Source organism: Cavia porcellus, unplaced genomic scaffold (genome assembly GCF_034190915.1).
Source record: "Cavia porcellus strain 051 isolate PalLab524CR breed Dunkin Hartley unplaced genomic scaffold, mCavPor4.1 scaffold_25, whole genome shotgun sequence".
Taxonomy (NCBI): domain Eukaryota; kingdom Metazoa; phylum Chordata; class Mammalia; order Rodentia; family Caviidae; genus Cavia; species Cavia porcellus.
In genome coordinates this window covers 22,362,692-22,377,972 of record NW_026947508.1, presented here as the reverse complement: position 1 = coordinate 22,377,972, position 15,281 = coordinate 22,362,692, and the positions used below count along the sequence as shown (strand labels likewise).

Genomic DNA, 15,281 nt, shown 5'->3' with positions numbered 1-15,281 from the left:
CTATGAAATGGGTTATTGTTCTCCCCACTTCACAGTTAAGATAATAGAGGCTTGGAGAAGTTAAGTGATTTGTCCAAGGTCACAGAGCTGGAAAGATGATGACCAGGATTTGAACCCATGCCTTCATAACTATAGAATGAGCACTATAGGGGTTATCATCTGAGTAGGAGGTTGGTACTGTACCAGAACCCACTTCATTAGTCTCCTGACTCCCAGCCCAGTGCCCAAAATAGCCAAAGTGCCCATGCTGAGGAAGGGGGAGCAAAGCACAAGTTGGAGAGGATCTGGGACCCCCAAGGAGAAGTCAGAGGAACATCTACCTCCATGTTCCCTGTTTGCCAGCATCTCTCAGGCCGGGAATGAGCGGGTCTTGGAGCCTTGCACGGAGAACTGGGGAAGAACTGCTGGGGGTGGGGGTGGCTATGAAGCAAATTTCTGGGGAGTAGTTTCTAGCTTACAATGATAAGGGCCTTTGAAGACTTGAACCTGCACCCATTTCACATGGGAAATCATGCACAATCAGGCAGTCAGAGTGCTACACATCTAGTGTCCTCTATGTCATTACAGACAAGGCCCAGAGAGGCTACGTCATTGAGCAGGTAGGCAGGACAACCCCTAAAAGCAGATGACAGTGGGATGCTGATGGAGAAGAGGCTCACCATGGGGCAGATCCGCAGGGACCTGGGTGCCGGGATGGATCCGCACTTGCTCCCACTGGAAGTCATCATACTGAGCCTGGCTGTACTCACAGGGCACTGCTGGGTCACTCGCCTCTTCGAAGGTGCAGCCAGCTGTGAGGATAGGGCTGGTTATCCCGGGCTAAGGCAGGGCTGTGACCAGAAGGCTGTCCCCACGTTCACCACTGTCCATTCCTTCTACGAAAACAAATCTCTCCCCTCCTCTTCACTGCCTCTTCCCACCAGCAGAACCCTCCCTCCTCTAACGGTCTTCTCTCACCGTCCACACTGTCCCCTCCCAAGACCTCTTTCCCAGTTCCAGTACCTGCCAGACGCCCTCCCCCAGCATGACCACCCACCAAAGCTCTCCTTAATAAACATTAGTTATCGTTTATTTTATCATCATAACCTCACAACACCACTACGAGATTAGGACTAGGCTGACTCTCCACATTACTGATGAAGAAACTGAAGCCCAAAAAGGCTGAGTGACTTTCTCAGAGGTCACACAGCTAGTGACAGAGACAAGTTCAAACAGGGACCTCCTGACTACACCTCAGTGCTCCTCCGTCCTCCCTGTACCAGGCAGAGCAGGCCCCAGACTCTGCAGAATGCTGACCGCCCTAAGCCAGCCCAATGTATCTCCTTAAAGATGCCAACAGTCACTGTTGGAGACCATGAATTATAAACTGACACAGTATCTGTCCAAAGTGTTCCTTGCCCAGCGTGCCTGAGGGTTGGTTTTGGAATGTGGACCTCTCCATCTTCTTGGTCAAACAGATTAGCACCCAGGTGTGGTAATGGATCTTGGCTTATTTCCTTTGTGATGTTAAACTTCCCCATTGTACCACAACCTCCAGGCTGTTGCAGGAAAACCACCCAACCCCCTCCTCTACACTGGCCTAATAGATAGTGGCTCACTTGGACTGCCTCTGTCACTGCCCATCCTGAGGGAGGCGTTGACCTCCCAACCCCCTTGTATTCATTACTAAATTTGGATCTGTTCCTTAATTCATCCTTTCTCCATATCCCTCATACAAGCAGTTGGGGATCTTGGTCAGGTCCCCAGTAAGTCACCACAAATCATCTCCAGCTTGTGATAAGCTTGGTAAGAGGCTAAGCATGAAGGGCAGAGACTGGCCAAGGCCTCACCTTCCAAGTCAGGCACTACTACTTGTCGGACATCGAAAGGAATCAGTCATTGCTCAAATCAATCTAGGTCTCTGCTTGCAGAAACTGACATGCAAAAGCACTATCCTGGGTGGCTTGCAAATTCCCATGATTCAGAACCAACAGTAACAGTTTAAATGAAAAAGGGAGGCGGGTGGGAAAGCCGTGATAGATGTGGGTACTCTGGCTGGTAATAAGGCTCATACAGGTTGACTGGCTCATCAAGTGAGTTCACTTTTAGGAGGCTCTCTGTTTTGCAATTGCAGCAGCTTGTCTATGGGGTTATGTGGGTTATGTGAAGTGGCCAGGCACTAAGGAGGTTTCCACCACTGGGGTCTCTCTTTGCTCTTCTTGGACACCATCCAAATGTAGAATGGTAAGATGTGGGCATGAGGCTGGCACCAAATAGATTTGATGAAGTAACAGCTGGGGCCAGCCACTAAAGGGGCTCTTTGCCTCTTTGTGTGAAAAGCCTTTGGTCAGCACCGTGCCCTGTGGCCTGTGAAAGGTGGGTTTTAGCCCAATCTGTGCTGGAAGGGTCTCAGAAAAATGAGCCGTGGTACAGCACAAAATGAGGAAGGGTCAGGGAGGGCTTGTAGAGGATGTGGTTGGCCAGCTTCGGTCTGGGTGGGCCTGATCCCAGGGGTCTTAGCTAATCATTGATCACAGGAATTGCTGAGAGGGAAAGTCAGGGCTATAGAGCTCTGGCTGGGGCTCAAGTCTTTTCCGAACCTTAGCCAGAACAAGGCAGCTGCCCCCGGTTGTCTCACTGGGGCCAACCTGGGAGACTTAGCTCCTCGGCTTCCTCCTGTCCATCCTGAGCCAGTTCAGTGACCTGCCAGGACTCTCAGACCTTTTCAGGCTAAAGGTCTCTGCTCAAAACAACCCCATGCCATCTGACCTTAACCAGAGAAACCCCCAGACTAACCATCTCCGCCAGACTGACTGACCCAAGTTGGTGACCCTCAGATGGGCTGACCTTCTAGCAGCTCCCAGCTGATTACCCCTTGTCAGAGAGACCCAATTCATCCAGATGATCCCCAGACTATCCGACGTCAGTCAAAATGACCAGCAGACTAACTGACCCCAGACTAGTTGACTCCAGTCAGACGAAGTCCTAACCTCTGACAAAGGTCCCCTGTAACTGACCAACTATAGTGGTGCTGGTCTGTGTATGTGTCTGTGGTAGAGGAATCAGGAGAATCCCAGCTATTGAAGTCAGACTTAGTTTCTTCCCAGGCTAGCAGTCAAGAAAGACTTCTCAGGTTGACTGGTCCCATCCAGGGACCCCAGAGTCTCTCACTGATCTATAGCTGTCCCCAGTCCTAGGTCTCTGGCCAGGTCCTGTTCCAGGTCCAGCCCTTAGAGGTAACACCTCTGAGACCAGGCTCCCCATGGGAGCAGAGCCCAGCCCACTTCTGCCAGCTCACCCAGTGAGGAGACTATCAGCTTTCCCAGCACTATCACATCCAGCCTGGACAGCTCAGAGGTCAGGAGCCCCAAAGCCATGGCCAGTTCTTGCTACAGACCCATCTTCTACTTGAGGCTGCTAGCCCGAGAAAAAGCCAAGTCTGACTTTGACAGTTGGAATTCCCCTGACTCCTCCAACACAGACACAACACAAACATATACACTACCATGAGCAGCCGGGGGAGACCAGTTATCTCCATAAGGCCCTTCGGGGGGACTTCTCAGCACCTCAGAAGGTTGCTACTATCATCATTCCAATTTTGCAGGTGGAAGTGAGGCACAGGGATAGGCAGTCTGCCTAAGGTAACACAGTTACAATGTAGAGAAGCTCAGATTTAAACCCCCTCTCTTTATTCAAGGAGACAAAATACAAACAAAATAAGGCCCTGGTATGCTGTTGGCCACAAGTGCTAATTAAATGTTCCATACAAGACATTTTTCCCTGTCAGTACAGTGCAGTTTCCAGGGTGGCACCTTGGTTTCAGGGACACGCCCTCCCCCCCAGTCTGAGTGAGGGTAAAGGAAAGAGATAAAACAGAAATGGGTCCAGGCCACAAGAGGGAAGGAGCTGGACGCCAGGCTCCCCGCAGAAAGCGGAGTCTGAACTAAGGATAGGGGTCACTCCGGCCATCAGAGATGGGTAGGAGGGCAGGCAGGCAGGGACAAGGGTGGCACAGGCAAAGGGAAGACAATAAACACAGTTCATTCACAGCACAGAGAGGAGCTCAGCCGCTAAGGCAACGTAAGATGAGCCTGGAGGAAGGGGAGGCTGAGTCTGACCAGGAAGCGCCTCAAATGCCAGGGTGAGGAGTTCAGCCTCACTTGAAGTGCCTGAAATGAAGAAAAGTGCCTGCTTTCTGATGAAATGAGCGATTCAGCCTAGAAGCCATGAACAGGACAGGTGGCGTCTTGTGGGATCAGGAGGGCACCCAGGGGCCAGTGTGAGGAAAGAGGCCGCAAATCCCCTCCTGGATGCAAACAGCACAGTCCCAGTCACACTCAGTGAGATGCACATCACACACATGCACAGCAGCACACTCAGATGTATACACACACACACACACACACACACACACACACACACATTTCCTCAGCTAATCCAAGTCTAAGTTAGCATGAGAACAGGGAGAAGACCAGCTCTTCCTTAATATACCCCAAACCGAGGAGGACTCCCCAAATAAGTGGGCTAAATCAACCCAGAACCCCACCAGCTGCCCCAACCCCAGCTCAAACTGGCCCAGCTACATTCCTCAGCTAATCTCCCCAATCTGGCTGACAATTGCCTCAGCAACTCTCAGCCACAATTGGGGAGGGTAGGGGATGGCTTGTCCACATCCCGTTAGCTAGCTCTGGACAGTGGGATGTTGGGCAAAGAAAACTCTGGAGCAGGTTCAGAGGGGTGTTCTGGTGGGAGGGTCTTCACACCTCCACATAAAACAGTCCCATATGTGGATGTGAGTGTGTGTGCACACACACGGCTGTGAGAGTAACATGGATAGCCAGTGCCAAGTATGCGTCAGGAGGCAAGAGACCTGAATCTTATTCCTGCTGCTCTCCTAAATTCCTGTGACCTTGGGCACAAGGTCTCTGAACCCCTGCTTCTTCACCCCTGAAATGAGAATGAGGTTGCTTCAAATCACAATACATGAGTATGCAAGTGAAGAAGAATAACAGGAGGCAGGAAGAGGTCCACTGGGGGTGATGTGTGAGGCAGGATGTTATGGTTGATGCACTGCCTCAACTTGAGAGGTCTAGAAGCTTAACTACATAACTCAGGAGTTCTCCCACCTGGGAGTAAAGGACATGCTGTTCTCTCCCGCATATTGTCCATTGTGTCAACATGAGAAGGTCAGAAGTTTAACTAAGTGGTTCAGCAGGGGGCCAGGGTCCTTACTTTGTAACATCCTCAGCCTGAGAGAGGAGGGCAGAGAGAAGATATGAATGCTACACTCACTGAAGGCGGGGTAGCCTGCTTAATGATATAAGGGAGGAAAAGAGGCATGATCTCCCCATTTTACCCTTTTGCTCTTGTCACTTTTGGTATCTGCTACAGCCACCATGAACAGTTGACCCCCAGCCACACCACCCTGCTTTGGAGCCCGCTGATTACGGACTGAAAACTCCACACACTGTGAGCTAAATAAACCTTTCCTTCTTCATTTTGAGGGTCAGATACTTTGTCTCAGCAATGAAAGGCTTGGCCTAAGATGCAGGGCAGGTGCTGTGAGATTCTGGGTGTGTGTGGATTACACCCCTGAGCAAGTGTTTGAACATATTCAGTGGTGGTGGTGGGGGGATGTTGTATGTGTGTGCATGTATCCATGCATGTGAGCACCACCAGCTTTGTATACTAGACCCTCACTCCAGAATGGCATCCTGGGCTCACTGCACCACCAGCATTGTCTGAAGCTCTGGGTAAACCGATCCTGTTTGCAATGAGATTTTCATTCCCCTTGGTCAGTCAACAGAACATCCTTTTCCCAAGGGCAGCCCAGGAAAAAACAAAACTTCTCCCAACAAATTGCAAAAGCCAGAGAGCTGGAATCTCACCTAATGCACAGACTCAATCCTGACCTGGGGAGCACAGATACAACCCTGATGACAATGCTGGCCTATTTCACCTTCCCTATTCTAGGCAGCCCAATGCTCTCCTGGGCTCCCCAGCCCAAATGCTGCTCCATCATCGGCCTGTGTAACCTCTCACTCCTCTCTTCAAGAAGTCAGGAATTGTCTCTCATGCCTTGGAACCTCATCCCCAAGCCCTGTGCTTAGCAGGTAACCAACATCACCAGACTTATGTACTCCATGATCCCAGGTAGTATGCAGCTCAAAGACCATGACTAGCCCAGGGGCCTGGGGCCAACCTCACCATTTCCCTTGTCCAGGTCAGCATATCTAGACTGAGGTCAGGGCTCCCAAAGCTGCCCACCAGACCCCCAACTAATTGATGAGCAGCTAATTACAGGAAGGATGGCAACAAGATCACTTTCTAATCAGCCAGGTCCAGTATGGTTGCAAGTGGGGAGATCACCCAGGGCCAGGCCACAGGCAGAGAAAGCTGAGTTGGCACCACCCACAGGAGCCAACACAAGAGCCTGACAATACCAACATCTGAGCATCTCCATCAAGGATGGAAGGAAGTCAACTGCAGCAGTGGGGGTTCACATCAGATCATTCCCCATGTCCTGGTCCAGTGTATACCTCAAATCCCATAATCAGCAGCATGGCAGTTTAAGAGGAAAACACAGGCCAGGATAGACACCAAACAGAGGTGAAGAGTCCAGGGGAGGGCCTTGTGTGGAGGTACAGTGGGCAGAGAGTTTGCACATTCCCTGAAGGGCACAGTCATGAGTAAAGAGGCATAGGATTCGCACAAGCCCATGCAATGGGAAGATCTGTGTTTATAAAGGTTCCACAAGGCGGTGTGTTGAGAGTACAGTGCAGCAGCTTCCCACTGTACAGACACAGAATCCAGTTGTATGATGTAAAGGACCAAAGCACACAATGTGCACAGCTGCCGGTAGAGACACCTGTATGGCGTGGAAGAACCATCAGGGTCCTGATGTAGCACAGAAATGCCACACTCACAGTGGAAACCAGACTGCGTAATGGATGTGCAGAGGGAACACTGGGTGGGGAGTTAGTCCTTCTCCCTCTCCAGATACTGGCACAGGGCCTGTACAGAGCAGGAGTGCCATGTACCCAGGTGTGTGCAGTGCAGGCAGGCAGAAAGTACAGAGCCACAAGGGAGCGAAGGACGCAGTGCCACACAGAACCAGCGACTGGGTGTTAGCAATCCAGTTCTGGACAGCTCAGTATCTTGAGGAGTACAGTAGGTGTAGACACAAGGGATGGGTAGAAAGTAACTCAAAAATGAAGTTCAATGTAGTATTTATAGCCATAAGAAAAGAATGACATCATGTCATTTGCAGGAAAATGAATGGAACTGGAGATCATTGTGTTAAGTGAGATAAAGTTGGCTAAGAAAGACCAATGGCATATTTTCTTTCATATATAGGATCTGAGAAAGGGAGGGAAGAGAGAGGAGAGAATGTTAGGGAGACTATTATTTAAAAAGAGGAAGGGGTGACCAGGTATATAGCTTACCAACACAGCGCCTACCTGGCAACTACAAGGTCCTGAGTTCAAGGTTCCAAGTTCGATTCCCAGTGCCAAAAAAAGAGAAAGAAACAGCTAGAAAGAATGAAAGAAAGAAACAAAGGAATAAACAAAGAAAGAGAGAGAGGAAGGACCAGGCATGTTGATACATACCTGTAATCCCAGCACTTGGGAGGCAGAGGCAAGACGATTATTGTGTGTTCAAAGCCAACCTGGGCTATACAGTGAGTTCAAGGCCAACCTGAACTGTATAATGAAACTCTATCTCAAAAAGACAAAAAAGAAAAGACAAGAAAGAACAAGAGAACAAGGGGAGAAAGTAGGGAAGGGAAATAGAGTTAATAAGGGTAGAAAAGATCAAAATATGTTATATACATGTATATAACAGTCAAAATGAAATCAATTAACTTATATAACATAGTCACTAATTTTAAACAAACATGAAGTGCAGTGAAGACACTGAACAGCATGTTCAGTTCAAGAGCTCTCAGCCTGCAAATTCAGTAAAGTGCATCCATTCCTACATCAAACAGACAGAATGCAAGGCAGAGACACTCAGTAGTGACCCCATGCAGTGCACAGATACAATGCTGGGTACCATGCAGTGGTGCTGCTCACAAAAATCAAACCCGGTTCTGAAGCCCAACAAAGTGGCCCCAAGCTGCAGTACAGGCAGGTACAGACTTCCTGAGGTGGGGCAGAGGTGCACCACAGTGAAGACACAGATGCTGCCCACCTGAGGCTGCCAGCAGAAATGTGCAAAGGATACCAACCAACCCCGGGTGGTAACACAAATACAAAAGGCCGCAGTACCACAGCAGGCATGTTATAGCAGCTGTGGTGCGGTGTAAGGGTGAGGTCGGCTACAGCGCAGTGAAGCAGTGGGACAGAAATGCTGCACGAGGCAAAGGTACCCTGGCCTCAAGATGTAACACTGGAATGCAGATGAGCTGTTCCTAAAAACAGGAACTATGTGCCCAGTGCTGTGCAAATGCCCACTGCAGGAAAGCATGAGGACAAAGGTGTAGGGGCAGGGTTGTGGTAGCATGCCATCTATTGGAGTGTGGTCTGCAGTGCAAGGTGCTATGGCCAAAGGCCAGGGGGGTCCACATGCCCAGTGCAAGGTATACTACAGCGTACAACAGGAATGGCTTGCTGTGCAAACATGCGGCGTGGCTGTGGAGCCACATGGCGGAATGGCTCTGTGTGCAGAAAGCCAGGAGATTCATCCCTTCATGTAACCCTGACTTCTAGTAGAGTTCTGCAGCACAGAAGAGAGTTGCGAGAGACAAATGGCAAGACAGCTGCAAGATGGAGACCCAGTAAAATAGGATAATGTGGAGGTGGAATGTACAGGAACTGAGGAGAGGCCCCCCTCCCACACCAAATGCAATGCAGAATCCACTGCAGTCAGGCAGTCCAGCACTGAGTGAGATGCAATGCACTGCAAGGATGCGGGGTCCAAGAATCCCAGATCACACACATCCTGAGCAGGCCAGAGCTGTGATGCAGTGCAGTTTTGTGGTGTAAAGCAATGACGTGGCACACTGCAAAGTCCTACTGGGAGGGCTGCAGATGTCTCCCAGGGACAAGTTGGCAGGGAAAGGAATCCAGACTCCTGGAAAACGCTGTGCTTATGGAGCTGTTGGCTCACCCAATAGGTTAGGAGCCCAGGCCTCACCTGCCCTATGGGCTTCCTTCCCACCTTGACCCTCACCTCCAACCTCTTCCACACCAGTGACTCTCCAAGGGCACAGGATGAAGTCACTGTCACCCGTGGGGGCAGGCAGTCCAGAATTGAGCACATTGTCCAGGTATTTATATCTGGGCCCCAGCATTTTGGCAGGCAAACAATGAATTTGGATTCTGCTGAAAATCTTTTGGACAATTGAAGCTCATCCCCTGGCTCCCAGCCCAGTGCAGGGCAGTGTGGGGCAGGACCGGTAGACAGAGAAGGAGACCTCCTGGATTAGACCCTGGCACAGGAAGTGAGCTGAACAGGAGGGAGGATGTAAGAGGACAGCCAGACTCAACCAACCTGGTCAATCACTCCCTCCCTTACCTCCCAACCACTGTCACCTCCTCCCAGGCTTGGACTTCTTCAGAAGTCAAGCACAAACTTTTCTGAGCACACAGGAGGCCTATTCATATTCATACACACACTTCATAACAGTAACACTTAACACGATGCTTATGATGCCAAGACCTGCTCTAGATGAGATACATAGAATCATAAAACATCCTCACAACAGCCCCATGAAGTGTGTCCTGTTCTCCTCCTCACTTCTCAAATGCAAACACCATAAGGCCCAGACAGGCCAGTACTCAACCAAGAGTCACGCAGCTAGGAGTGGTGAAACCAGGATTGGAATCCACATGGTGTGGCCCATGAGCCCATGCTCTTGACCACAGCACACTTTAAGAACAAGCATACTTACATACCCGCACAACCACAGGATACAACCACAAGGATCCACAAACATATACAACCAATCGCAAGGATACATACCAAGGCACGTTCTGAGCAACAACATTCTTCCCATCTCAGCTAAGATCCACTCATCCTGTCCTCACAAGCTTTGGACACCTCCCAGTTGTCATCTCTTATCCCCTAGGTGTCCCCCACTCTCAGCTGGTTTCCCATTATCATCTGCTCCCTCACTGTCAGCTGACTCATTCCCTAGATTTGTGTCTATCACCAGCTATCTTCCAGTCCCCAACTGTCCCCTAGCTCCTAGCTATCCCTCCTACCTCTAGGTAGGATCTTGTCCATCAGATATCTGCAACAATACCCCTTTCTGCTACCCTTAAGCTTTTGCCCTTAAGCTTTCAAATTTCTACATTATCCCTCAAGCACACTTTTTCCTTACTCCTTTGATTTACAGCTAGGTCCTGGAGCCTGCACCTTGAGAAGAACCCCAAGCTCTCCTGAGTTATCCAGTAGCAGCATCTATTAGTTGGCCACTTCAGGGGTCCTCCCCCAACCATTCCAAGCAATGGCAGCCCCTGCTTGGGGTCACACAAGGAAGCACACTGCCTTACCCAATCCTGCCCCCCAGGGCCCCAGGACCTCCCTCCACCCTCTTCAAGCAGTCCCTATGCACTCAGAGGTTCAGAATCATGCACTTAATCGACACTTGTCCTGAGGACCAGAGATGACAAAGACAAAGCCAGATACTCAGGAGGCTCCTGGCTAAGGAGGGAAAGGAGAAGAAAACAAGGGTCATGTGGTCCTTCAAGCATTAAGGGAGAAATTTGATCACTGCCTCAATCTGACCAACTGCCTCAGGAGGAGCTGCAAAAGGCTTCATTGCACAAGGATGATGGGGCTGGACTTGAGAAAGGAGGAGGCAGCTCTTGGCAGAACGCACAGCATGAGCAAAGGCACAGAAGTGTAAAAAGGCCTGGTAGGCTCTGGAGTGCCCGGTCATAAGGCAGAGAAGCAGGAGTGGCTCAGGGGAGGATAGACAGAATGTGAGGTTGTCTCTGAAAGTACCAGCTGGTCACGCTGGTCTCATCTGCCGTGTGAAGGTTTGGACCTGGCCTAGGTGCTGGGGAGCCTTCTGCTTCTATTTGGCGCAAGCACATGGCAGCACCCTGGACCTAAAGGATGTGTCTACAGGGCGTTCTAGTCACAGGTGATGGGAGCACTACAGAACCAGAGGCTAAGAGCAGAAAAAAAGGCAAAAGAGTGGCCACTGCACAGTTGAGGTGAGAAATAATGAGTCGACAGCACCTTTTCCAAGGACCACTGACTGAGTAAGGGTCCACCCAAACCAGCTCCACTCGCCGGGGAGACCAGGCCTCACCTCCCACCCTACACACAACCAGCACTGCCAAAGAACTTTCTACCCAAGCAGAACTATCCTGTACCTACACTAACCAGTGTACTGGAGCCATTAGCAACATATAACTCTTGAGGACTTGAAATCTGGCTAGTGCAGCTGAGGGATTAAATGTTTACTTTAATACCACTTAACTAATTTAAGTTCAATAAGCCACGTGTAACTCAGAAGCTGTTACGTTGCAGATTGCAGGTGGAGATTTCCAGCCATGTAGAAAATGGCACTGATGAAACAGCTCTGGTCAGATGAGCCAGAAGGCTCAGAACCACGATGAGCCCACCTGTGCTACGCTGTCCCCTGCACACTCCCATTCTCCTACACCTAGGATGGACTCCCCACCCCCAAAACAGAGACACTGCCACCCAGACAGCACTGACTTCAGGAAGAGGACTCTCAGCTCTCCACAGGACACCGCTGTTAGCCCTCAGGCTGCCCTTCCCTAAACAGACCTTGCCACACCACTCAGGGTGAGCAGAGGGGCCATGCATATCCCCTGTGTCCCAAGACCCAATCACACACACACACCTCCTGTGGCTGCCCAGCTGCAAGCATTGCAGATATCTGCACACCTCTATGGGCCTCCGCCATCCCCACCTGCAAGGAGCAGCCCAGGATGCAGCTCTCCTCCCCTCCTTCCTGCTCATAAGTAGCCAAGACCAAGGCTGTAACCTGCCCACCCCAAGATCTTGGGGCTGAGGATTTCAGGAGGGTCTGGCCCTCACTGGCACCTCTCTCCCCCTCCTCCTCCTCTGATCTCACACTGACAGTTGGGACTCCAAGCCTCACCAACGCCTAGGCCTCCTCACAATGGGCTGAGCCTGGAGACTGGATAGGCCCTCTGGTGCTGGGGGTGGGGCAGAGGCCAGGGGAGGTAGTGCCAGGAGATGGGGTGTTGGGGGAGGGGTCTGGCAGCAGGGTACTTCTTCCTTCAGTCTCTGCCAGAGTCTTAACTCCTCAACCCACAGCTCCCAGATGATGCTTTTCAACGCGGACTTTTCACAACACACCATCCCCCAGCAGAATTTTCCAGATTCTTGGAGGGAAAAACCTAGTCCTTTCATCTCTACATTCAGTGGAGTCAATGCGCCCCCCTCTGGCATTTCCAGCTCTGAATTTGACCCACTTGACTTCATTCATTCTTTCATGCCACATACATTTACTTAGGCTGCGAGGCCGAAGCCTCCAGGGGTGTCCAGGTCCCTTTCCTCTCAAAACTTACAATCCGTTACAGGAGACAAGACTGACAAACTGTAATTACAGTAATTATAAAGCTGTATAAAATCCAAGCAACCCTGCCCTCCCCTTCCGGGGCTAGGACAGAAAATAACCAGGGAAGGTTGCAGGGAGGAGGTGAGGTCTAAGCTGAGAGCTGACAGTTGCAGGGTTCACCTGGGAAGAGGTGTAGTTGCAGAGTCCTGGGGAGAGGAGATGGTGGGCAGAGGGCATTCAGGGGGCTATGGTGAGTGTGTGAGGCTACAGGCTCACAAAACAAGGTGGGGCTGGACAGCCAGGTGGGGGCTGAGCAAGCCACAGGGCCAAAGGGAAGCCTTAAAGCCACAGGGAGTCTTCAAAGGGTTTTAAGCCAGCATTTCAAACGTGCATTTTAGGAAGATCCCAGGCACTGTGGAGAGAAGAGGCCAGGCCTTCCTGCAGGTGAAAGATGGCTGAGGACAGAGGGATGAGCAGAGATGAGAGGGACCCAAGAGGGAACAGGGAAAAGAGACATCAGCATGCAGGGAAGGAGGAGGGAATGGGCAGAAAGGGAGCACAAAGTATCCCCTACAATTCAGGCTAACCCAGGCCTGCATGAAAAGGCCTCCTCACAGCCTAGGTTAGCTGTTGACAGCATGGAAGGACAGCAGCATGCCTCCAATGAGCAGACTGCACATCCTGGATTCTCCCCCCAGAGGAGGCAGGAGGCTGCCCACAAGCTCGGCACCCCCACCCTGACCACTCATGCTTCCCGCCAAGCCCCCTCCCCCAGCCCGGGGGAAAAGGTGCGCTGCCAGGACAAGCCTTTATTGCCCAACCTGAAACCACTGGGCAGCCTCTCCCTCATTCCTGCTGTCCACAACTCCAGTGACTACAAGGACAAAAAACTGGCGCATCACGGAACATGTCACTGCCAGGTAGACACAACTGAGAGGCATCATACAGCAACTCCCTTCAGGACAAGATAGCCCAAGCGGCAAGCAAGAAAAAGGGCTGACTCTTCCCCAACAGGAAGAGTCCCCTCATCCTCCCCATCTTGCTCCTCTCTTCTGAATTATGCTGGTCACTTTAGAAGTGACTTGCCCAAGTTCACACTGGCACGGAGCCTGGAAGACAGAGGCAGAATTTGAACCTGGGTCCCTGTGACTTCAAATCACAGCCTCTGGAGTTTTGTATTAACCTTCAGACTTGTCTTTTGTTGACTGCTAAGCAACCACACACCATCATTAATAAGGCCTTGAGTCCAATGAGAAAACTCAGGGGTTAGGAAAGTAAGAGACTTGCTCCAGGTACCATTCCCAAACCTGGGTTCCTGATAGGCCCCAGGGCCAGGAATTGGGGCACTTGAGCCTTCTGGAAGACAAGTGATCAGGGCTGATGGTTGAGCAAGCACAGCATACTTAAGGGTTAACTACTGGGGGTGGAGGAAGTAGCAAAATCGCTGCAGGGCATTGGGGTAGAGGAGTTGGGGGAGGGTCCTCTAGGACACCCTCTTGGGTACCAAGAGGTCAAAGCTAAAGCTGCTGAAATGGTTATAGAGCTACAAATCATGGGCCCAACATGGAACCAGCGGCTGGGGTGACCTGCAGCCCAGCGAGCTCGACCGGGACGCCCCAGCGGCAGAGGGAGGGCGGTGAACTCGATTCTGGGGCCAGCAGCCAGGAAGTCTCTCTAGAGGGCTGAGGCGGCCCGGCGCGTGTCTCGGCTCAGATTCAGTCGGCCGGGCGTCTCCCCGTTGCTCTCTGCACTGGGCGGCGGGAGTCCGGGGAGCCCAGGAGCGAGGAGGCCTGGGAGGGCGAAGTCCCGGGAGAAGGCCGGCGCAATTCAGACGAAGGGGCGAGGCCTCAGGGGGGCTGTGGGACTCGCGGGCACGGACGCACAAACACATCCCGACATACAGTCCACAGCACACACTATGATGTGCGAAGCTCTGAATATACACATTACACACGCGATCACACACATCTTGCCCCCCCCCCCCAGCTTTCAGACTCGGAAACGCACCCAGAGAACGCGATCACACCGCGACAGAGCGGAGACACACGTACACACTCACGTACACACATACGCACACGGCTGGCCTGGCCGGCAGGGAAACCGCACAAAGTTGCGGGACAGACACAGGCAGCGTCCCGAGGGACCCCAGTGTACTTAGAGCCTCCGGAACGCGCTCGAGGGGGCGCCTTTCCACGCCCCAAAGCTGCAACCCAGCCGCTCCCCTCCGCCCCACAACCCCAGCGAGCGCCCCGCGGCTCTCCCCGTCTGGCCAGGCACCCCGCAGCCCAGGCGCCGCCTCGGATCCGCCAGAGCCGCGCCGAACTTGCGAAACAACAAACAGCCCGACATGTCGGAGTCGGCGGCCGTGGCTCCGTCCCTCTTCCCCGCCCGCTCGCTCCCTAGCCGGGGGTCCGCCGAGGGGCGCAGCCGCGACAACTTGTTCTAGCCAGACGCGCAGCACGCGCGCGGACACACACACGCACACGCACACACACACACACGCCGCCGCCCCCTCGGGCCCCGGGCACACTGGGCCACGGCCCTGGCGCGTACAATTCACAGCATTCCTAGACACGCAGCCAGGCACACGGACACACTCGCATACACACATCCGCCCCAGACACGCTCCCGCACACGCATTCCTAGCACACTCGCCATTCACCCGGACCCACAAGGCCCCCGGAGGCGCGCACCACACACCCCCAACCCTCCCACACGTACACACCACGCACACGGCGCACCGGCACACACGTTCCGGACCCATTCCCACGACTGCACACGAACACAGGTC

General features: G+C 52.3%; 1 protein-coding gene across 7 annotated transcripts in view; it reads right to left on the bottom strand.

The window, feature by feature from the left end:
* The window catches only part of Ptpru (protein tyrosine phosphatase receptor type U), a 72,902-nt gene that overhangs the window by 56,887 nt on the left and 734 nt on the right, over window positions 1-15,281 (bottom strand). For all 7 annotated transcript variants that reach the window (XM_023565656.2, XM_023565657.2, XM_003471252.5 and 4 more), the window contains exon 2: window positions 660-791. In XM_023565656.2, the coding sequence (XP_023421424.1) occupies window positions 660-791 (132 nt within the window). The remainder of the gene's footprint in view (window positions 1-659; window positions 792-15,281) is intronic.